The 26,010-nt window shown below is 39.2% G+C and overlaps 1 protein-coding gene across 1 annotated transcript; it reads right to left on the bottom strand.

Moving 5' to 3' along the window:
• Positions 1-22,943: 22,943 nt before the first annotated feature.
• Positions 22,944-24,052, bottom strand: LOC137714375 (uncharacterized). Its single transcript, XM_068453608.1, has 3 exons — positions 23,857-24,052; positions 23,485-23,634; positions 22,944-23,332 (listed from the first exon to the last, which is right to left on the bottom strand). The coding sequence occupies exons 1-3, from the start codon at positions 24,050-24,052 to the stop codon at positions 22,944-22,946; spliced, it is 735 nt and encodes a 244-aa protein (XP_068309709.1).
• Positions 24,053-26,010: the final 1,958 nt, after the last annotated feature.

Genomic DNA, 26,010 nt, shown 5'->3' on the forward strand with positions numbered 1-26,010 from the left:
AATATTAATTCAAAATATAACAACACATTTGTCTTTCAAGTAGCACATAAATATTAATTAATGTAGAAGTGTGGAAAATAAAAAATAATATATATATATATATATATGTATAGAAACCCTCATAATAATAAGCTTTACAATTTTTGAGAATGGCTTAACTTTGAAATTTGCTATTATAATCACATAAACTACAGACCAAAATTTAACCATTGATTGTCTATTACATTTACGTTCCATTCTTCTCACCAAATTTTGTCTTTTTAAGATTTTGTTTTTTGAAAACATGATCTTTTATAGGATGTAGGAAGATGAACGGTTTAGATTGTTGATATTATACTCAGAGTTTTATCGTTAGTGAAAATATTGCTTGGAGTTTATAAAGTCTCTAGGACCTCAATGACTCAAATTATCAAACGCTTGCACATGAATTATATGTGTAATGTACAACTATATATATATCTTTTATGCGAGAAAGATGATGAAATAAGAGCGACAAATGCTAACGTGATATCAACGACTCGTGCTGTTCATTTTTCTACATTTGCTAAAAAGATAATGTTTTCAAAAAAGAAAATCTGAAAAAACGAAATTTGGTGAGAAGAAATAGCATAAACGCAATCGACGGTTAAATATAAATTTAAGAAATATGGATTATGGTGTCGGGTTTCGAAGTTGATAAAACATTCATGAGTATGACCATATGAGAGAGAGTAAAAAACTTTGTTAGGCCGTTGACTCTGAAATTGAAAGTCTGTCTTTTTACTTTACTAATACTATGTTAGTTGATTTGAATTTTGGACAATAGGTCAAGTAAAATTTATCCCAGTAATGATAATAAGAAACTCACATAATAAAATAAATAAATAAATAAAACCTAACTTTTTTAACTTATCTAGAATAATAATACAATAATATTTATTTAGTATACAATATGTATACTATGGCTATTGTATTTTATAGTAAGTATTTTAGGTAGTATAACTTTAAAATCATCAAAATAATTTTTTTTCTTAACAGGTCGAAATAGGTAACCCACGACTTACACATGTGTAAAACCGTTAATGACCCGTTATTTACGGGTGACCCGACAACGACCTGATTAGTTATTGTGTTAACCTAGAACCCGTTGTTTTTGTGTCATGTTAATAGGTCGTGTAAGAAATTACCAAGTCTAGAGAAATCTCTCAATGTAAATACATTCATGGGACTGACTCTACATTGTATTTCAACGATCCAACCATTTATCTTTTTGGTCTTCTTTTAAAAATTATCTCTAGTAGTAGATATTTAAGTTTTTTTATTTTTTTTTATTTTTTATTTTTTTTTATTTGAAACATCATTTACTTTCTTCATTGCAATTAATGCCATAAAAGTTTTGGATTTCTTTAATTTTGCTAAGATTTGAATTGAAATATAAACTCTTTGGATCATTGTAAAGGTTACGAAATGCATCCCACGAAGTGTCCCTTAGATATTAAATAGAAGAAACGGTTAACAAATAAGGGTTTCTTTAAGACTTGGCAATTTGTTACATGACCTGTTAACCCGACCCAAAACAACATGAATTTGATGTGTTTCGGATCAACACGTAACTACTTCGATCATTATCGGGTCACACATTAAGACCATGTGACTAATGGGTTCTTAACATTTTTACCCGTTGGTAACCCATCGCAACTTGTTAAGAAAAAAATTAGTTTGATAATTTTAAACTACTAAAATTAGTTAGGCACGCAATTTAGGACTACCTATATGGGCCTACTGACACCTTTTTTGCTGAAAGCCAGCTTTTCACCCTTAATCTGCTCAAATCGTTTTTCACGTTGACAAGTGTCTCTTGTCCTTGTTGGCTCAAAACAAACAAGTATTTTTTTTTTTTATAAAACCCATCGTATGTTTTCATTTCAACTTGGTTGTACAAATTTTATCTTTGTAGTGAGAGAATGCATTCGAAGATTCCAATGATGGGATAAATGATAGATAAGCTTGCATCTTCTATGTGGGGATGCACATATCTCCTATTTGCGTTAACTTATCTTCATCATATAAATTTAACAATTGGAGTTCACCACTGCATGGCTGACTGGCGATTACTAGTGATTCCGGCTTCATGTAGGCGAGTTGCAGCCTACAATCCGAACTGAGGACGAGTTTTTGGAGTTAGCCATTATATCACGTGTGCCTCCCTTTGGGGCTTCGACTCTCACATAAAGTTCTTGTTTCAGTAATTCAAATGTAGGAGACGGCTTTTTACTAGTAAATCGATATTCAAAATCATTCCATTGTGGATTCCTTTCTCTATCAAAGTATCGTAGTTCTCGAACCAGCAATCGAAAAGATTTTGGAGCATCCTCGGATTTAGTATTGTTCCTTCAATGATTGTAGTACCAAGTACTTCTTGGCGAGTTCTAATATGATAGATTTATAAGTAAGCATCTCTTGTAAAATATGAGCAACACCAAATCCTTCTAGAGCCCAAACTTCCATTTCTCCTACCTGATGTCAAGGTAATAGCTATGAATAGTCATCGACTCCTGGGAAAGAGTAGAAGAATGAGAACTATTATGGGACATACAATGCATTACAAATCATCCACAATTTTTTTTATTTCATTAATTGAATTTTATTTGTTGATTAGGGAGAAGTTCCGTAAAAACCCCGCCCTTTATTATGATAATAAAGTACTCTTAGTTCAGTTCCATAGAACGTGGGTCTCCAAAATCCGATGTTGTGGGTTCAAATCCTACATGGCGTGATTCTGTGTTATTGTTAATCGTGGGAGGTCAAAAAACTCAATTTATTAATAACTTAATCAAAATAAAGAAAATACAATTATCCTCAAGAACAAAATGTTTGTTATGCTTAATTTATTTAGTTTGATCTGTATCTGTCTTAATTCTGCTCTTTATTCAAGTAGTTTTTTCGTCACCAAATTGCTCGAGTGATGCGAACTAATTAAGCACACAAATTAAAACCCTCTTGTGACAATTGTAGTAAAGATGCAAGTAGGGATCGTTCTAGACCGGGGATTAGGAGGGATTACTAAATCACTTGGAAACTGACTCAAAAACGTAAAATAAACGTTAAAAACACTAAACTAGACTCAAAGAATGTAAAACTAAACAATAAAATACTAAAACAAATCAAAAGACTCAAAGAATACAAAACACTTATAAACACAAACTAAGACACTTTCTAACTAAATTAGACACTAAGGTAAAGGGGGATTGGTTTTGGAGAAGATTAAACTAAATACACAGATTGTAATTTAAAGGCAGAATATAAATATGAATGTGATGAAGATATGGATGAATGCTAGCTAGAAGGTTCTTCTCCACACATGTTACACTTGCATACAATTTGATTCTCAGTTGGTCTTTCGATGAATTATGAAACTCAACACCCCGGGTTAATTAGGTCCGCTTAAATTAACCGTCAAGTTTTCCTTAAGTTAATGAATTGGATGGGTTAGCGCAACGCAATTCAAAACATTCTCCAAAAGTCCTTTACGTGAAAAGCACAATAAAGATACAATCAAAGATCATTAAGCATCATGAAAACTATAAGTGTTGACGAGGCATTCGTTACTATGATGAGCATGAAACTAGTGCCAATAATTCATTTAACGCGATTGTTTATAAGCAACCTCCACTACTTGTGAATATAAGTTCATAACTATTAGGTGAAACTTACTTATATTCTAGCGTCATATTCATGCATGAAAATTAAATGTGCACTCTCAATAAACATACATAAATAAGTTATCGATCAAGCAGTTAAACAAATTGAATCCACAATACATGAAATTCCAACCAAAAGTAATCAAATCATCTTGCAAGCATAAACATGGTTTCGAATCACCCCCTAGCTAAATAGGGGTTTAGCCTCTCATGTTCACAACAAGAAAAATAAAATTGAATTTAAACATAAAGAACAAAGGATGGATTACACCTAGAATGCCCAACGAATCCACTTGAATTTCTGCGCGTCTAAGCCCTCCTTCTTCTTCTCCTTGCTGCGGCAGTGATAGTCTAGGTGAGTTTTGGATGTTTTTCTGGTTTGGGAATGGGTTTATGGATGTTTGGTGGTGCGGCAATGGTTGTGGAAGGTGTGGAATGGTGTGGAATAAAGTAGGGAGTGGTGGAGAGGTTGCGGCAGAGAAGTGAGTATATGAAAAATGGTTGGGAAAAGGCACGGCTTAGGGTAGAATATTAGGGTCAATGGCTGATTAGTGTGTATTGTTTATTAGGGTAAATGATGCACGGCTTTTGGGAGAGTGGAGAGAATAATAAAATGGTGGAAGGCCCGGCAAAATAATGGGAATTGGCTGCACGGTTTTTAGGAGAGAATTAGGGTTGGATTGGTTGCGGCTGTGATGGAGAAAAGGTGAATGGGTGATGCGGCTGCATGAATTATGGAGAATGGATGCACGGGTTTTTGGGAGTAAAAAGGTTACACGGCCAAAGGTGGAAAAATGGGAGATGGTGGCTCGATTTTGGGAATAGCTAGGGTGATAATTAAATGGGGGGGGCCACGGCTGAATGATTCTGCCATGCACGGGTGGAAAGAATCAAATAAAATGGGATGTGGTGGCTGCGGATTCAATCCAAAATGGGAGTGACGGCTAGCTTAGGAATTATATATGGTTTAGAAAAATAAAACCCTAGCTTATTAAATCAAAGGCTTACAAAAATTAAGAAATTAAATAAGAAATATAAAGGTGCGGCTAGGATTGAATTTGGGAGAGAAATAGGTTTAATTTAGAAATAAAAGGGCAAGGTGCGGCTAGGGTTTAGAAGCATGTGTTTTAAGTGCAAACCTAGGACAAAATTGCCCTCCCTTGTACGGCAAGGGAAGGGAAGAAAGGGAAAGGCACGGCAAGAGTGTTTAAGGAGCCTAGGGCTTTCGTTTTGTGTCCTAAAGTACCTACAAAGACTTCAAAGTGGCTAGAAAATACGGACGTTTAAGATTAGGAAAGGTTACCAAAACGGGAAACTTAGGATTAACTTTCCTAAAATAGGAAACCTTGTTTGAGTAGGATTCCTCGTTTTGGTAAGAATTCATCATTGGAGTAGGAATTCGTCGTTTCTTCAAGTCTTCAACTCATTCATTCCTCTTTCGCTCCAAAAGACTCCAATTTGCATCTTCTTGCACACTTTGGCCTTATAATCTGAAAATACGCAAAAGTGGCCTTAAACACTCACATAACTAAATAAACACAACATAAATGGAAGAGAACAAGCTAATTAAGTCACATGAATATGCTCCTATCAAATTCCCCCACACTTAACTTTTGCTAGTCCTCGAGCAAAACAAAACAACTAAACTAAACAAAACGAAACAAAACAAACAAAACATAACCTAAACCTTCCAACGTTTGCCTCAGGGATTTCCAATGAAACATGACATGTCAAAGATCATTACTCACATAGCTTTTAGTCTTCCTTCCCCTCAAGCACATACTTAATCATAGTCACCATTCACTAGTTCGCATTTAATCAATTAAAACACATTTTGAATGTAGTAACATGCCTTAGAGAATTCCCTCAATTCCTCACTAGTTATGCACTCAATTTTCACTCAGATTTTCTGACTACACACCCTACACTAGTTATATGTGAGAAGATTGATGCAAACATGAAAGACTAGTACTCACATATGTTATAACAAAGAACGCAATTTCTGGAGTAATTAAACATGTTTAGATATGATCTCATGAATGGAATGCTACTACTTAGATGCGAGAACCAGTGACACCATATGCTCATACCAAATTCAAACTCCACAATTGAAATGCACAACACTCAAGATAGAAGTCAAGGGTTGTAACGGGGCTTGGGGTATTGGCTAATAACGAAAGGTAGGGATAAACAAAAGTTCTTTAAGCAATAGCAAGCAAAGTAATGTAATTAAGACTTAGAATTCCCTTAGAATGCAGAAATCAACTTTTAGACAAATAGGGAAGATTCAAACAACTCCTAGGGCTTAATTCATTGTTTTGGGCCCTTACTTCAACAAACAATACTTTTCAACTCTTTTTCACTTCTTTTTCTTTTTTTTTTTCTTTGTTTTTTCTTTTTTTTTTTTTCTAACCATGCCTATGGCACATAAACTCATATCAATAATCCTTCCCCCACACTTATTTTCTGCAACACATTAATCAAAGGGAATTCATTCATGCTTACTATGCTTCAAGAACAAGGGTACGGATGGTCCTAATCTAGGCTAGGTGAGGATAATATGGGTTAACAAAGAATATGGGCTAACATAGCTCAATGGGGTTAAACTTAAACACAAAATGAGTGAAGGGCACATGGCTGTTTGGCTTTGATGGTGGTCACTACACAACTTCATCTTCATCTTGAATACGTGTTATGCAAATCAATGACATGCTTTGAATGAAATGGGCATGAGTTCTAGCATTTGGAACTAAGTGATGAAACGCCTTCTAAGTAGTAACCAAGCAAAGAATAATGAGATCATGCAACGACTTTAGAAAACAATGATGCCTAGATTATTACTCTCCAAATAACGTTTAGGCTCAAGTCTCACAGGGATGTAGCGTTTGTTAAGTTCCTTCCTTCAAGCATGTTACAAAAACTAATTTTTTTCTTTTGTGATTACATGTGAATTCGTAAACTATAACTGCAAACAAGCATAAACCAAAGAGTATATCAAACGTCCATCCATGTTTGTAACTTTCTTTAACCATCATGCAATTAAAAACCAAATCCTCATCATTGTGTTGGAAGGTGACCTACGACACAAACAAACACACAAAAACAACTTTTTTTTTTTTTGGGTTTTTCAAAACAATTTTTTCAAATTTTTATGGGTTTTTCGGATTTTTAAGTCAACACACTCTAAAACACTCTAAAATAGCTTAAAAACACTTAAAAACAGTGGGAAACAAGTTTAGACATGTTAGGTGGTAATACCCTACGAATTTCATGCAAAAATATCTCAAAACAGAATGTTACCCCCCCCACACTTAAACTAAACATTATCCTCAATGTTTTAGACACAATTAAACACAATACACATAACATAAAGTAAGCAACAAAGGAAAGGGTTTAGGGACGCAAATCTGAGTGTGGAGCGATTCCCAAGTTCGTCCTTTGTTGATTGCATGGGTTGCCTCCCAAGTAGCGCTTGCTTTAACGTCTTCCAGCCGGACGAAACCTTCTTTTAATCTCCACTAGGGCTCACGGCATAGAATGGATCCTTGAATGGAAGGTGATACTTGAAGTGAACCGGCATTGGTTTGAATTCTAGTGTAGGTGCCTGATTCATCAAAATCAGCCAGTTAGTATAAAATGTAATGGAATTTGGAGAAGATGACTTACTTGTTTTGTCCGACAAGAACTCAATGACAAACACCACTCCTTTGAAAGTTTCAGGGATATTGGACTTTGCCAGATTGCATGTGATGGTTATGACTTGTCCAATGTCATCAAATTCAACTTCTTTGGGTTTTGTGGTTTCAAATATGTCCTCTTTGATGCCTTCTACATCTTCTCCAGCCACTACCTTCTCTTGAATCATTCTTCTTGGTGTACAAAGTCCTTTAAAGAATTCAACACCATCTAAAACTTGCTGTGTTGCACCAAGAATTGGAATAGCATTTTGCACCTTTGGGAAGGCTTCCACGATGTCCTTTTTACTCTCTTCTTGGTTGGGAATAAAAAAACTGCTAGGAAAAGGGACATTGGGTGGAATAACATCAGAATAACATGGAATTGGGACATCCTTACTTGTGGTGGGTGGTTTAGAGGGCTTAGGGGGCTGCGGCAAGGGTTGTTCTACCCTTGCCGTGTGCATGTCTTCTTCCTCCTCCTCAATTAGCAGCTCCTCATCCACTTCTAGGCTATGTTTGGACATTTTTAGGTCAGCTCCAACCTCCATAGCACTTCCCAAAGTGATAGCATTATGGATTTCAAAATCTTCCTTCAAGTTTTCAATAGTTGAGTTGGAGAGTTCACTTTGCTCTTGAATTTGTTTCATGAACTCCATAATCTGCCCAATTTGCTCCTCCAATTTACCCAACTTCTTGTCTTGATTTTGTTCGTCCTGCGTCAAAGAGGTTAGTAATTGAAAATTTTTATCATTATCCATGGACGTACTTGAACTTGATTGGAATTGTTGTGGGGGAGGTTGTGGTGGCTGCATAGGTGTTGTATAGAACTCCTCATATGGTTGCCAATATGCTTCTTGTTGAGCCTCCTTGGCTTGATTTTGTGACCCCTGCACCAAAGAATTTAATTCATTAAGAATTTGATTATAATCTATTGACGAACTTGAATTTAATTGAGCATATTGCATATGAAGTTGTGGTGGCTGCATAGGTCTTGAATAGAACTCCTCATATGGCTACCAATATGCTTCACGTTGAACTTGTTGAGCTTCCCACCACATAGAGTTTGAATGATCCCTCCAATCTCTTTGTGGACATTGATTGGCTTGAAATCCTTGCCTATATGAAGCACCAAATGTAGGGACACTCTGCATTGTGGTCCTTTCGGCATACGGCGACAATTGAGAAGTAAGATTTGCCAATTGAGCTTGAATGCTAGCAAAATCCATATCTTACTTCTCTAGTACCTAAAATCAAAGAAAGAGAACTAAATCAAATATCAAAAGTAACAATAAACAAAGAAAACAACACTAAGTTAGAAACTAAAACGAAAACAACTAAACCAAAAAGAAAAGAACCAAGGGATTAGCAAAGTTGCTAATCCCCGGCAACGGCGCCAAAAATTTGATGCGAACTAATTAAGCACACAAATTAAAACCCTCTTGTGACAATTGTAGTAAAGATGCAAGTAGGGATCGTTCTAGACCGGGGATTAGGAGGGATTACTAAATCACTTGGAATCTGACTCAAAAACGTAAAATAAACGTTAAAAACACTAAACTAGACTCAAAGAATGTAAAACTAAACAATAAAATACTAAAACAAATCAAAAGACTCAAAGAATACAAAACACTTATAAACACAAACTAAGACACTTTCTAACTAAATTAGACACTAAGGTAAAGGGGGATTGGTTTTGGACAAGATTAAACTAAATACACAGATTGCAATTTAAAGGCAGAATATAAATATGAATGTGATGAAGATATGGATGAATGCTAGCTAGAAGGTTCTTCTCCACACATGTTACACTTGCATACAATTTGATTCTCAGTTGGTCTTTCGATGAATTATGAAACTCAACACCCCGGGTTAATTAGGTCCGCTTAAATTAACCGTCAAGTTTTCCTTAAGTTAATGAATTGGATGGGTTAGCGCAACGCAATTCAAAACATTCTCCAAAAGTCCTTTACGTGAAAAGCACAATAAAGATACAATCACAGATCATTAAGCATCATGAAAACTATAAGTGTTGACGAGGCATTCGTTACTATGATGAGCATGAAACTAGTGCCAAGAATTCATTTAACGCGATTGTTTATAAGCAACCTCCACTACTTGTGAATATAAGTTCATAACTATTAGGTGAAACTTACTTATATTCTAGCGTCATATTCATGCATGAAAATTAAGTGTGCACTCTCAATAAACATACATAAATAAGTTATCGATCAAGCAGTTAAACAAATTGAATCCACAATACATGAAATTCCAACCAAAAGTAATCAAATCATCTTGCAAGCATAAACATGGTTTCGAATCACCCCCTAGCTAAATAGGGGTTTAGCCTCTCATGTTCACAACAAGAAAAATAAAATTGAATTTAAACATAAAGAACAAAGGATGGATTACACCTAGAACGCCCAACGAATCCACTTGAATTTCTGCGCGTCTAAGCCCTCCTTCTTCTTCTCCTTGCTGCGGCAGTGATAGTCTAGGTGAGTTTTGGATGTTTTTCTGGTTTGGGAATGGGTTTATGGATGTTTGGTGGTGCGGCAATGGTTGTGGAAGGTGTGGAATGGTGTGGAATAAAGTGGGGAGTGGTGGAGAGGCTGCGGCAGAGAAGTGAGTATATGAAAAATGGTTGGGAAAAGGCACGGCTTAGGGTAGAATATTAGGGTCAATGGCTGATTAGTGTGTATTGTTTATTAGGGTAAATGATGCACGGCTTTTGGGAGAGTGGAGAGAATAATAAAATGGTGGAAGGCCCGGCAAAATAATGGGAATTGGCTGCACGGTTTTTAGGAGAGAATTAGGGTTGGATTGGTTGCGGCTGTGATGGAGAAAAGGTGAATGGGTGATGCGGCTGCATGAATTATGGATAATGGATGCACGGGTTTTTGGGAGTAAAAAGGTTACACAGTCAAAGGTGGAAAAATGGGAGATGGTGGCTCGATTTTGGGAATAGCTAGGGTGATAATTAAATGGGGGGGCTACGGCTGAATGATTCTGCCATGCACGGGTGGAAAGAATCAAATAAAATGGGATGTGGTGGCTGCGGATTCAATCCAAAATGGGAGTGACGGCTAGCTTAGGAATTATATATGGTTTAGAAAAATAAAACCCTAGCTTATTAAATCAAAGGCTTACAAAAATTAAGAAATTAAATAAGAAATATAAAGGTGCGGCTAGGATTGAATTTGGGAGAGAAATAGGTTTAATTCAGAAATAAAAAGGCAAGGTGCGGCTAGGGTTTAGAAGCATGTGTTTTAAGTGCAAACCTAGGACAAAATTGCCCTCCCTTGTACGGCAAGGGAAGGGAAGAAAGGGAAAGGCACGGCAAGAGTGTTTAAGGAGCCTAGGGCTTTCGTTTTGTGTCCTAAAGTACCTACAAAGACTTCAAAGTGGCTAGAAAATACGGACGTTTAAGATTAGAAAAAGTTACCAAAACGGGAAACTTAGGATTAACTTTCCTAAAATAGGAAACCTTGTTTGAGTAGGATTCCTCGTTTTGGTAAGAATTCATCATTGGAGTTGGAATTCGTCGTTTCTTCAAGTCTTCAACTCATTCATTCCTCTTTCGCTCCAAAAGACTCCAATTTGCATCTTCTTGCACACTTTGGCCTTATAATCTGAAAATACACAAAAGTGGCCTTAAACACTCACATAACTAAATAAACACAACATAAATGCAAGAGAACAAGCTAATTAAGTCGCATGAATATGCTCCTATCACCGAGGCCTACGCATTTTTAAATCCAATCTCACAAAGATTGGTTTCAGTGAATTTCCATCTACTAATTTAATCTTTTACGAAATCGGCCCCCCTGACTCCACAAGAATATGTGGAGCTCAACATGGCCGGGGCTCATATTGTGTTTTCTGGCTTGTGCTTTTTGACAACTATCTGGCATTGGGTGTATTAGGATCTAGAAATATTTACTGATGAAAGTACATGGAAACCCTATTTGGATTTGCCTAAGATATTTGGAATTCATTTATTTCTATCAGGGGTGGCTTGCTTTGGTTTTGGTGCATTTCATGTTTACAAAACACCCATGCTTTAGCACCCAACACAACGTCCCCTGGTGCAACAACATGCTCCAGTTTGACCTAGGGGTGGTGATTTAGTGGCAGCAGACGGTTCCTCAGAGAAAGACGATCAAACAATTCCCAATCATGGTCCTTGTGGATCGGATCATCCATATAATATACAAAAAGAAACTTTTCCTTTTTTACGCCCCCAAGTCGCCACACGAAAAGGACATGGGGACGTAAAAAGGGGGATCCTATCAAATTGTTTCGACCTAGGATAATAAGCTCATGAGCTTTACTTCAGGTTGCATATATCTTCTATTCGCGTTAGCGTATCTTGATCGTATTAATTTAATAATTGGAATCGTTAAATTCATTAATCTTCATTTTAGATCACTCCTAAAAACATTTCAATTAGAGCTTATTTAGTCATTCAAATGTATAGAACAAGTTAACAATCTAGGTACCAAGTAACATATTGATGATGAACTGTCCATTTATTTAAAACGTTTAAAGGTTTTAACATTCTCCTTTTCAAATGAACTTTTATAGTAGTGATCTTCAATTGAACATTATAAAAGATTGAACCATTCCGGTTGTTGAATTTGTATGGTCAAAATACATTATTTGCAAATGGGGACATGTGTATCTCCCTAAGAGCGAGTATTATCCATAAATGATTTTCTGTACTCAGGTTAATAGGGTACCATGTGAAGTTTGGGTGCCAAATTGCTACACAACATGAATTTAGGTGGTTAAATGTAAATAAATAAGATAAATAAAATAAAAATAAAAATAATTCTACTGGTAATTGCACAAAACTAAAAAAGTTTAAATGTCAATTTTCCCAAATTTTAGAAATACCAAATTTAAGTGCCATATATTTCTGTCAATATAGATCATTCTTATCTAATCCCAACTCTAATATAGAACACACACACACACACACACACACACACACACACACATATATATATCGACATCACTGTGGAGGCAAGATTTCAGTTAGAGCGTTCTTCATATTAAATCATATCTCTCCTTGGCTGAAACAGAAGACTTGACCAATATGTCGAAAATAATATGTCAGACAAGAGAGGATACTGCAAGAATGCAAACAAAACAACTAGAACAAATGCAAATATGAATATAAGATCTGGAACCATCTTAATCCATAGTGACAATATAAATAGAAGGTTATGCTGAAAGCTACGGTGGAGCCTAAAATAATACCAAATATTCTATAGGCGACACGAGGAATTTTATTCAAGAAGGACAAGATTGCAAGATCTTTGCCACGACGCTACAAGGCGAGGCGTAAGACTGGTTCCACACCCTGCCTCCATGTTCAATCCAAGATTTCGACGAACTTTCCTTGGTTTTCACTAAGGAATATTCGTCCTACCGCTCGATTAAGTAGAAGTCTGACCACCTTTTCAGCATGAAAAAGGACCCGAAGGAGTCGTTCCGCACTTACGTCAAGAGATTCAAGGCGGAGAAGGCAAAGATTGTTCGATGCGATGACAACATCGCATGCTCAGCTTTCCGAAAAAGGCTCTTAACAGATAACCCATTTTTTGGAGAATTGATTATGGGCTAAAACCTGTCCCTGGCAAACACTTATGCTTTGGTAGAAAAGCATTCCCTTTGGGATGAAGAAAAGTGATCCCAAAAGATGCTACAGAGATGTGGAACAGACTCAAAAGAAGGTAAACAATAAACCGCTTGACAACAAAAACAAGCCAGGAGACAAACGCAGGGACCTGACCCCAGCTAAGGGGGCGCAACACCCAAGACGTACATCAGGTTCTCAATCCCGATCAACCAGATCCTTCGTGACCTCAAGGACAAGCCATGGTTCAAGCCACTGCCACCTTTAAAGGGCAACATCTCTAAGATGGACCAGGCCAAATATTGTGCTTTCCACAGGGGTCTTGGGCACACAACCAATGATTGCACCACATGGAAATGGTACCTTAAGCTGCTCGTGAAGGAGGGCAATTGCGACCAATATGTCAACAGACCAGCTGCCCAACAGAGATTAGAAGCAGATGCCAATGCCGAACCCCCAACCAAGACAATAGGAATCAACGAAATCTTTGCCAAATTCGAGCATCTGGGGGACATCAATAACTCCAAGAAGAGGAAAATCCAGTAGGTGAGATCGGTCAATCAAGTTCAAGCCATAAATGCTGTACCTGGACCAATTGTCGGCTTCACCGAGCAGGACGCTGAGAGAGTAGACTGTCCCCACGACGACGCCCTGGTGATTTCCATACAACTGGCCTACGCCATCGTTGACAAAGTCATGGTGGACAACGGCAGCTTAGTCAACCTTCTACTACTGTCAGTCATCTAGAAGATGGGCCTAGAAAGCACGATCCAATGCAAAGCAGAGGTCTTGACAGGATTCAACGAACTCACCTTAACTACCATTGACACTATCATACTCGACGTAGTTAGCATGCCGATTGTCTCATCGCAGACCTTCATGATCATTAGCGACTCATCTCCTTACAACGGGATATGGGGCTGTCCTTGGTTAGTGAAGATTGGAGCTGTGACATCGATTGAGTATTAGAAAATCCAATTTTGCATCCTAAGAGGAGCAGTCGGAGAGATCAAAGGTGACCAGGCCATGTCCAAGCGATGCACTGTACAAGTTCTCAAGGAGTCGAAGAAGAAATCTTTCGCCCCAGCAATAGCAGCTGAAGTGCAGAAAGATGAGTCCACCTCCTCCAAATAGCAATTACGGCAGACAGGTCAAGAAGATGGCGTTAAGGTTAACAATTCCCTGAAGATGAATCAGAATGGAAACCCGAAAAGGACACCGAAGGCATAATTCTTGACCCCCACCAGCGGGAAAAGAAGGCTAGAATTGGCTCACATTTGAGCTCAACGAAGACGGAAGAGCTCACGTCTTTCTTTGATCACCCTTTGACATGTCTAGCATTGATCAAGTGATAGCTTGCCACAAATTGCAAGTTGACACTGCTGCTAAACTTGTGATTCAGAAAATGCGACATTTCGCACCCGAATGAGTGGTGATCATTAAGGCAGAAATCAACAAGTTATTAGAGGCCGGATTCATTGAGGAAGTGGCACACTCGGCATGGCTGGCTAACGTCGTGCTAGTGATGAAAAAAGAGAACGGCAAATGGAAAGTATGCGTGGATTACACCGATCTCAACAAGGCATGTCCTAAAGATAATTACCTTGTTCCCCGAATCGATCTGCTTGTTGACTCAACATCTGGGAACTAGTTACTCAGCTTCTTGGACGCGTACTTAGGGTACAATCAGATTGTTATGCACAAGCCTGACAAAGAAAATACCACATTCATGATCGAGCGAGGAATATACTGCTACAAGGTCATGCCCTTTGGCCTCAAGAACGCAATAGTAACCTACCAACGACTCGTAAACATGATGTTCAAAAAGCAAATTGGAGTCACCATGGAAGTCTACGTCGACTACATCATGGTGAAAGGCAAGCAGCGGTCAGACCACATTCGCAACTTGGTAGAAACTTTTGCCATTTTCTGAGAATATAACATGAAGGTCAACCCAGCCAAATGCACATTTGGCGTCTCCTCAGGCCAATTCTTAGGGTACCTTGTAACCCAACGAGGAATCGAGGCTTATCCAAGGCAGATCAAAGCAATCCTGGACATGAAATCACCCACAACTCTGAAGGAGATCCAAAGTCTGATCGGTGCAAGCCCTTCTTCAAGGCATTTCAAGACCTGAAGCAATACCTGACATCACTTTCACTACTATCCAAACCGGAAGCAGTGGAGAACCTATGCATCTATCTGGCGATATCGGAAGTAGCAGTAAGCTCTACCCTCATACGAGAAGAGCTGGGGAGCCCAACTACCTGTATTTTACACATCCAAAGCTCTCATCAATGCGGAAACCAGATACCCGAAGATTGAAAAACTAATTTTGGCGCTCGTTGTTGCAGCTCGGAAGCTTCAGACGCTTCTCAACTAGTGATGAAATAGGCGTTGGAACTTGGTCAATACGACCTAGCATACCAACCCTGCAAGGCGATAAAAGCCCAAGCATTGGTGGATTTCATAGCAGAATTCATCCCAAGTCTGAAGGATGCAGCAACACAGCCCGAAAGCGCCTCAGAAGCAGTCGAGCACGCCATAGCAGTACCAGCCCCACGTGATGAAGACTTTTGGCGTTTGCAAGTCAATGGATCATCCAACCATCAAGGATATAGGGCAGGCCGACAACCCGATGCTTGAGCCGGTGATCACTCTAAGCTTTCAATGAATCAACAATGAAGCAGAGTATGAAGCCCTACAATGAAGTCAATGGATCTCCAACTGGCAAAAGACCTAATGGTGAAGAAGCTCGCAATCTATTCCGATTCCTAACTGACCACCAACCAAACATCAGGGGAATACACAGCAAAACACCCAAGGATGGCCCGATACCTAGAGAAGGTACAAGAACAGCTAGCGACGTTCTAAGCGTAGACACTTACTCAAGTTCCACGAGCAGAAAATGCTCCTGTAGACGCACTAGCAAGCCTAGGTTTCACATTAGACCATTAGCTCAGGCGCTCAATCCTAGTCGAATACCTAGAAAAGCCAAACATAGATAAGGAACCAGCAGTCGAGGTGGCGTAGATCAGCACAATCACGAGTTGGCAAGATCCCATTATCGACTACATAGTCAATGGAACACTCCCTGCAGACAGACTGGAGTCCAGGAAGCTCTAAATGAAGGCAGCACGCTATTATATATGGTACGACATGCTTGTTCGAATATCCTTTTCAAGACCACACCTTCGTTGCTTATTGCCTCTCGATGACCTGAAGATTCTTAGCTCAATCCACGAAGGTGTCTGTGGAAACCACTTTGGAGGTCGCTTCTTGGCGCAAAAAACTCTCAACAGTGGCTATTCTTGGCCGACTATACACCAAGACACTAAGGAGTATGTACAAAGGTGCGACAGTTGCCACAACTTCAAGCCTGTGCCTACTACTTGCTAGCGAACTCCACCCGCAGACGAGCTCATGACCATTCATGCAGTGAGCGATCGACTTGGTAGGACCAATGCCACCTACTACCGGGGGCAGAGGCATGATGATCGTAGTGACCGATTACTTCACAAATTGGGTCGAAGCCGAACCCATGACCATAACTACCTAGACGAACATAGAGTGCTTCATATGGAAGAACATCATCTGCCATTTCGGCATCCCACACTTCATCGTCACTGACAATGATCCGCAGTTTGTGGGCAAAGACTTGGTAAGGTTATTCGAAAATATGACATTAAGCAGCACATGTCCACGCCCCGATATCCACAGGGCAACGGGCAAGCCGAGGCCTCTAACAAGACCATCCTCGATTGCCTCAAGAAGACCCTCTTAGACAAGAAGGGCAAGTGGTCAGACGAGCTTCCCGGTGTTCTATAGGAATATCGCACCACCAAAAGACGAGCAATCCGCGAAACTCCATTCTCCTTGGCGTATGGATCAGAGGCGATTGTTTCTCCTAACGCTGTGGTGCTAAGCATAAACACTTTACTGCCAAATTTAGAGCAGAATGACAAGGAGATGGCCATCAACTTAGACCTGGCGGAGGAAGCGCGCGAGAAGGTTATCACCCACATTGCGGCCTGTTAACAGCAGCTCCTCTCCAGCTACAACAAGAGGGCGAAAATCCTGCAATTCCAGCCAGGTGACTTAATCCTCAAAACAGCCTTCATCACAACCCGACGGGAAGGCTCCAAAAAGATGTCTCACATCTAGGAAGGTCCGCACAAGATTAGTTGAGTAGGCGGAAGGGGTAGCTACACCCTCACCACTATGAACGACAAAGAAATTGACAAGTAGTGAAATGCCTACAACCTGAAGAAGTACTATGTGTGACCTCCTACTGCTTCGCAAAGGAGTTTGTGTTGATGACAACTTTCCTAACACTATTAACGAACTTGGTGCATGCATCGACGTCCTTAAGCAGGTCAGCCTTCAGTAGCTGATGCGAAAATTAACTTAACACACAAATTAACCCTCTTTTGACAATTGTAGCATATAAATAAGTAGGGATCGTTCTTACACCGGGGATTAGGAGGGCTTGCTAAACACTCTAAACTGACTCAAATAAATAAACTTAATCTTTAAAACACTTAAACTCACTTAAAAAGACTCAAACACGTTCACAAAACTCAAAATAGGCTAAAAACACTCAAAACTGCCATAAAAACACAATCTGGGCAGTTTTGAGCCTAAACACAATTTTGGACGAAAATTGGTTCTAACTTGACTCAAAACTCTTAAAAACACAATCTAAAACATATTTGGACCAATTAGACACTCTAAGACAATTGGGGATTTGGTTTTTGACGAAAATCAAACAAACAAAACAAATATGTAAAATAGGCAGATTCTGACGAAATTGGTGAAATTAAATGGATGGTGAGATGGCTAGGAGGTTTTTCTCCACACATGGCATACTTGCATACAAAATAATCTCCAGTTGCTTATTCGATGAATTTATGAACCTCAACACCCCAAGTTAATTAGGTACGCTTAAATTAACCCTCAGAATTTCCTTAGGTCATTGAATTGAATGGAATTAGCGCATTGCAATCAAATTATTCCTTAAAAGTTTTCTATATGAAAGCGCATGATAGAAAGACAATCAAAGATCATTAGGTTCTATGGAAATCATAGGTGTTGACGAGGCATTCGTAACTATGAAAGCGCATGATACTTATGCCAAGAATTCACTTATCATAATTGTGACCAACAATCTTAACTACTCATGAATATAAGTTCCCAACGATTAGGTGAAGTTCCCTCATACCCTAGCATCATGTTTATGCATGCAAATTAAGCGTGCACTCTCAATTCATATACATAAGCAAGTTTTAATTAAAACAGATAAGCAAATTGAATTCATCATTCATGAAATCACAACTAAAAGTAATCAAATCATCATGCAAATATAACCATGGTTTCGAAATTCCCCCCTAGCCAAAGGGGGGATTAGTTCCTCATGCTTGCACAACAAAAAATATTGAATTTAAACATTGAAATCATAAGAAAGAATACACATAAATGCTCAGCAATTCCAAGATGGATTCGATGCACAGATTGGCTCCTCTTCCTCCTCCTTGCTGCGGCACAAAGTTTGGGTGATGGAATTTGTGGTTTTGGGTGGTGTTTTCTTGTTTGGAGGGATGGAGGATGGTTGATTATGGTGGGGAAGGGTGCGGCAGAGATGTATGGATGTGTAGGGAGGTCTAAGGAGGCTTAGAATGGAGAATGGAGGTGCGGCACAAGGGTTTTCTGTCTAGCATAAGGGGTCTACGAATTTGTGGCTGAAAATATGTTTATATAGTCCTAGGGTTTATTAGATTAGGGTTAACTTAGCAGATTTATTGGATTAGGGCCCTAGAATTCGGCCATGGTGATTCAAATCCACTTAGGAGAAGGTTTTGGCCCACATATTTTTATAAACTGATTTGTATACCCAAATCCACAAGGATTAGGCCTTGGAATTCAGAATCCCAAAGGGATTAGGCCTAGGAAGGTGCGGCTAATTTAGGGGAGAGGGTAGCTTGGCTTGCAAGGCAAGGTAAAGCCTTCTAGAAAGGTTTGGGCGCCACTTTTCTAGGGTTTCTAGAAAGAATAGGTTTTGTGGCAGATTTGGGCCTTCTAGACTAGGATGTTTCTAGAAATAGGTTCTAGAATGATCCATTTAAGTCCCCATGTAATTAGGAGTAAGACATGATAAGGTTTGGATAGGATAAGATGAGATAAGGTTTGGATAATGTTTTGGATAATTGGATAATGTTTTGGATAATTGGATAATGTTGGATAAGGTTGGATAAGGTTTTGGATAATGTTTCCTCTTTTCTTGCACTTTCCTTATCCACTTTGTCCTTAGCTTAGTTCCTTCCTCTTCTTATCACATTTCCAACTTCTTGAAGTCCAAATTCGTCCATCCATGTTAGCCCACATGCAAGCTCACCAACTAGTGTCCAAAATAGCTCCAAAATGCACCAAAATGCACTTTCTTGATACTTTAACCCATAGGACCTACAAACACACGAAATTGAGTTGTAATACGACATTAACTAAGAAATAATAGCACAAATGCACAAGAATAAGCTAGTTAAGTCGCCTAAATATGCTCCTATCAGTAGCGCATAAACCTTGGGAAACTCTTCTGCCTCAGACTCAGTGGATCTCTCATAACTGCCCTTGTGAGCAAATTTCCCTTTCTCAGCAGACGAATCAGTCATGGCAGAAGGAAGAATAGGCCCAGACACAACCTTAGAATCAGAATCCACCTTCTTGCTCTTTATAGCGGTGAGCCTCTCAGAAATAGAGCCAAACTTAGCTCTCGACGGACGCTTCGATACAAACCCGGACACCAGAGGCACCACCGAACTTTTCCCCTGGGCAAGTTTCTCAGCAACGGATGAGGTCACCTTCGAAGTAGTAGGTTTCACAGGCTCAAGCTTAACGGTCATCTTCGCCCCCTTGGGGGAAATTAGATCAATGACAAACTTCTCGGCTACAAACGCTCCCACGAGCAGGAGAAGAAGTCCTGGGTTTCTTCTCAACCAAAGGCTCACAAACAGGTGAGGAAGACCTCTTCTTTCCACCACCATTGGCAGCATGCTCTACAGCAGCGATCAGGCGAGCCAACGCCTCGTCCTTTATCCACTTTATCTCTTCGCTCGGGGGCAGGCCATCTTTTTCCCAAGGAAGAGGGTTGAGCAGCCAGCGCTACTCACAGTACTCAGTAGGAATGCCCAAGGTGACGTGCACTTTCTTCATATCTGCCAAGGTTCTGAGGGTTAAGCCAAACTTTGAATATACGCAAAAGCAAGAAAGACGATCAATAAATTGAAGTCATGAAGCAGATCAACAAAAAATTCAAGCAGGACAAAAATGAAGCAATTCACTTACCACTGATAAAGGTAATTAGAACACGCAGCTCAGGAGAAGAGTTAGACTCCCACTTACTGCTCACCTCCAAGGTATCTCTCGCCCACTCATGATCGCCGTTGTTAGAAACATCAAGCAGCTGATGGCGAGACCTTAGCTACCTCACACTTTCCTTGTGGCCGATCTTAAAGAAGTACCAAAACTCATCTATGGTCAAGCTAAGCTCAAAAAACCTGTTCAAGTTCGAGAACTCCACCATCGCATAAATTGCATTTGGGGTGCACTGAGCAGGTTCCCATTTCATGGAGCAGATCACCTCCTGGAAAAGACGAGGCATGGGAAAAGTAAATCCCAACATAAAGTTGTACGGATGGAATTTGATAGCTCTCGTCCTAGCAGAGGCACCCTCGTCGCATGGTTCATCACTGTTATCATCTTTCACCCGTTTGACGCGAACCCTTGATGGAATCGCATGCTTGTACACCTCAAGAAAATCTCGAAATAGCTCGTTGGAATTGATCTTGACATGTGCAGCTTTGAAGTAGCCCACCTTGCCAGAAGAACCACCTTGACAATACAAAGGCAGAGGATATTCGTCACTTTTGCGATCAGAAGAAGACATCTCAAAGTCTTTGCAAAAAGTGCGAAGGAAAAATATTTAGAAGGCAGCTTGCGTAAAAAAAAAAAAGGATATATGCATATATATATATATATATATATATATATATATATATACACGCAAGGAGCAGCATAGACGCAACTCAGTGAAAAGGATGCCCATGCCTTCACCCACTGTCCTTGCACTCCAAGCAGGCCCTAAGGCCTCTCGGCCAGTCTCATTCGCTCCTTCTCACTTGCTACTACAGTCCCAAGCTTGTTTCACCTAACTTGGCCCCCCGCCAAGCACATTCAAAAGGGCTAGAGCCTCACGGCTCGCCCAGCCTAGTGCGCCCGCGCACTTGCTGACCATGCCGCACCACCTGCTGCAATTTGGCCTCCTTGCCGCACTCCACTCACCACCTCGGCCCCCGCTGAGCTAATTTTTCAAGCCCCAAGGCTCCCAAAAATTCAAGAAGAAGAAAATTCAAAATTTTCTTACCTTGATGCGGCACAGAGAAGAAGAACAACAACGAGAGACGATTCTTTGCAAGGACAAGTAAAGAAGAATGCTAGGGGAGGGGGAAGAAAAAATATCCTCTAGTTTCTCTTCCTTGTAGGAATAAAGATTGTTATCCAAATTTATTTAATCCCCTGCTTAAGGCAGAATTAAATAGGTATTAGGGGCAATTGTTTTCCATTTCCTAGAAGAAGTCTATCTCCAAATCAAGAAAGAAGATCAAGTTCAAATTGGGCAACAACTTCGCAAGCCTAAGCAGCTAGGGATTCCTACACCTACAATCCTTTTCCTGCATATAGCACAGTAGGTGTGGGGGCATTTGTGGAGCCTAAAATAATCTCAAATATTCTAGAGACGACACGTGGATTTTATTAAAGAAGGACAAGATTGCCCTCCATAAATGGGCAGGTTTCTCAGGTGCTCCCACGCGCAGCTCACATTCCTAGAGGGCTCAACAGTAGAACACAATTGTCCACAGCTTACTTGCCCTTGGCAAGGAATTAAAGATAAGGATTAATTACCCAAATCCTATCTTTAATACATTCCTAATTAAAGATTAACTCCAATCAAGTAAGTATTCCTAATTTAAACCAATTAGGGATAATTACCACATTATCTCAAGATATTATTTCCTATTAAATATATATCTTGGGAATATTTAGAGAATATCTCTCGCTTAAACACTACATGGCCAGCCCTAGCCCTATAAATACCCCATATTATACCAAATTTTGAGGGCTTTTGCAATCCTAAAGAAGCCCTAAACAGTTACTCTGAGAAACTAACTTAGGCATCGGAGATCCGTTGACCTAACACCCCCCCCCCCGGCTCCTCGTGGGCGCGTGAGGCTTAGGTCTTTGATCAAAGGTGTTGATTGTTTTGCCGGTGCATTTTCGTCAAGACTGAAGACGACGGAAATTTGCATCGACAACTATCATCATGGATGTTATTGAAACGAAGAGTGATGTGAGTCCGATCATCAACTTCAACAGTAAGGATTTAAGAAAATCGTTTTCAGCATATTGCGACGTGAGGATGCACAAGCACATGGGAATTGTAGTAGAGAAGGAAAAGTGTACTACTCCATCAGATATGGCGAAGATTAAAAATGTCTCTTTTATGAAATTTGGTGTTCCTTTATTATCAGCTACCTCCTGGGATGCTAAATGCAGCTGAAAACACAACAGTGGCGATAATAGTTGAAATAAGCATGCACGGATTTGCAGTGTCCTTCATCCATAATTCTCCCTTGTGCAATAAATCCTCATGCTCGCTAGTGAATAATTCTCGAAGTGTTTTTCCTTGCTTATATTTCATATGTATAAAGGGAGATTGCACAATCTTCTCGACTTCCTGCCACATCAATGATCGATAATGAAATAAAAAAAGGCAAGAATTTTCTAGGCAAGACGGATTAAAGTTGATTATGAGATGAATTTTAATCATACCTCAAACCATACTAATTCTCTTTGCATCTGAAGAGCCGCTCTGGACACAAGATTAAGTTGGTCTTAAGGTGCCAATTTTTCAGCTAGATGTAGAATGTTGTTATTCTCATCATCAGTAAATGTTTCTATGATATCTTTGATGGAGCCTGTCTCATGCGCTAGATTGAAGAGACTTGCATGACGATGAAAGACTGCAATATGGAAGATAGTTAGATTGTTGTCATCATATTCCAATAGCAATTCAGGATAAGAGTCAATAAGCACAGATAAGAATTCATAATATCCTATTTTCGCTACGTCAAATAGTAATTCAGAAGGCTCTCTTATCAGACGCATGACTTCGTCGTCGTCACATTTCAACATTTCTTTCCAAAGGCATTCGACTAGTTTCAGGGCTTGAGTTTGCTTCAAGTTTCTTTTGTAAGGACCCTTCACGCCTGTGAGTACTTTAACTGTAAGTTAAAAAAGTTCCAACATAAACAAAATGATCAATGGTCACAAGAATAGGCAAATTTCATACTTACGTGAGGTGATCAAATACAAAAGTTTGTTTTTATATAACTCATCACATTTTCATACCATAATTTTAGAAGAATCGACTCACATGTTTTCATAAGTCTGTTGCCCATTCCTGAAGTACTTTGGTCACTAAACTCTGAACACTTTCGAGCTAAGACATGCAATGCCGTTTTATTGTCGCCTTTACGGGCCCTTGCTAATGTTCTATCATCTTGTAGCAACTTCATAGCTAAATCTGCACAATTTACAAAGATTAAAAAAAAAAAAAGAGGAAGGGGTTAGAGAGAGAATTCAAACAACCTTTATAAGAAGAATAGTTAAGAATTAAAGATGTGTTTAATGTTTCTGTCCAAGTTCCAAGTACTTATCATAAAGACCATGATCTATACAACAGAAAAAAGAGAGCGTTACGGCTCATTTCATCTAACATTTTTCTTACGTTTTAGGGTATAAATACAATGCCATTTCAAACTGTCCAAACAAAGTATAGCCATATAAAGTGGTGTCATTCCTTCGCCACTTGGAATTGTTGGCAAGAACCTATTTTTTCGTATCAAAATTTCGGCAATTTCTACAATTCCAGCTGCAGCGGCAAAGCTCAGTGCCGTATTTCCTTTAATGTCATGAAGTGCCAAGTCTTCTTCATCCATCATTTTGACCAGTTCCCCCACAATCTGAATATTGTTCTTTGCTCCTGCTGCGACGTGAAGGACAGTTTCCCATCATTTTGTTATGCTAGCAGTTAAGAGTGCCTGATTGATATTTACGATGCCCTTGGTGGCATCCCAGTCGACTTTCATTGCAACTTTGTAAAGGGGCATACACAAGTTCAAGTATGCCTCTCCTATGTTGGATGCAAGGGATGAAGTTAAATCATGAGCATATGATTAATTTGTGAACGTAGAATATATGCTCAAATATTCTCTCGTGGAAGAAATTTTCATACCATCTAGTATAATCAACATTATATACACATAATCTACCTAATCAAAAGGTAAAAATGAAAAGAACACATACATTCTTGAAATTATCTAATTAATAGGAACGATATTGTATGACCATGTTAATAGAAATAAAAATTATATTACCTTGCTAATAGACGTAAAAATCATATTAGATACAACATCAAGATGATTAAAAAATGTAAGTGAGTGAAATTTTTTTAAGATTATGTTACCTACAGTACGAAAACAATTAACAATTACCAAAAAAAAAAAAAAAAAAAAAACTTCTCCTTGCTAGGCTGCTAGGTGACTTGCTACGGCACTTGAACCTTTAACAAGGTATATATATAAAAAGCACCACCAACCCGGTGGGAGAAGGAGAAATGCCATGAAATTCATAGAAATTTTAAAGGTGAATAACATGAAATTTTGACGAGGAAGAAGAAGAAAATAAAAATTTTGAATTTTGTAGGGGAAAACTTATTGATGGTGTGTGTTATAAATGATTCAAGCCATTAACTACACGTTAATTGAGAATGCATATGTTTATGATAATGGGTTTAAGAGAAATGCTAAGGAGAATCTCTCAAAAGTAGGACTCTTTATGATTCTCCGTTACTTCATGCTTTTGGCACAATTCTCTTGTCAACATTATAAAATAGAGAAATGATAAGGAGACTCTCTCAAAGTAGAACTCTCCATAGACTCTCCGCTACCTTTGGCATGGCTTCGACTATTCCTCAAGCCCGCCAATTAGTTAACCATGGACATATTTTAGTTAATGGTTGTATATATAGTAGATATACCAAGTTATCACTATAAACCCCGAGATATTATTACAATGAGGGATGAGCAAAAATCTAGGGCTCTGATTCAAAATTATCTTGATTCATACCCCCATGAAGAGTTGCCAAACGATTTGACTCTTCACCTTAGGCAAGTGTTCCTGTCATATCCCAAACCGGCTCCGCCATAGCACAATATTGTCTGCTTTGGGCCACGCCCTTACTATTTTGTTTCTGGGAACTCACACGAGAACTTCCCAGTAGATCACCCATCCTGGGATTGCTCTCGCCCGACCTCGCTTAACTTCGGATTTCCGATGGAACCCGAAGCCAGTGAGTTCCCAAAAGGCCTCGTGCTATAGGAAGGGGAGCATGTACATATAATGCACATTACCCCCTCTCCGTTGGTTGATGTGGGATGTTACAATCCACCCCCCTTAGGGGCCCGATGTCCTTGTCGGCACACTCGCACCACACGGCAGAGTGGCTCTGATACCATTTTGTCACATCCCAGACTGGCTCCGCCGTAGCACGATATTGTCCACTTTGGGCTTACCATTCCCTCATGGTTTTGTTACTGGGAAGTGCTCGTGAGTTCCCAGAAACAAAACCGTGAAGGAATAGTAAGCCCAATGCGAACAATATCGTGCTACGATAGAGCCGGTGTGGGATGTGACAAGAAATAACTTGAATTGATATCTATTAATTATATAGAGCTAGAGTAGAGTTGCATGCTATATATGAATATAAGGGTTAATTACACTAACATGCCCTGAGATTTATCCAGTTTTCACAAAACCACCTCACGTTTGAGACATTACACTAACACCCCCTCAGATTTTAATTCACTTTCACATAACATCTTTAGTCAAAATTATGCTA

Source organism: Pyrus communis, chromosome 14 (assembly GCF_963583255.1).
Source record: "Pyrus communis chromosome 14, drPyrComm1.1, whole genome shotgun sequence".
Lineage (NCBI taxonomy): Eukaryota > Viridiplantae > Streptophyta > Magnoliopsida > Rosales > Rosaceae > Pyrus > Pyrus communis.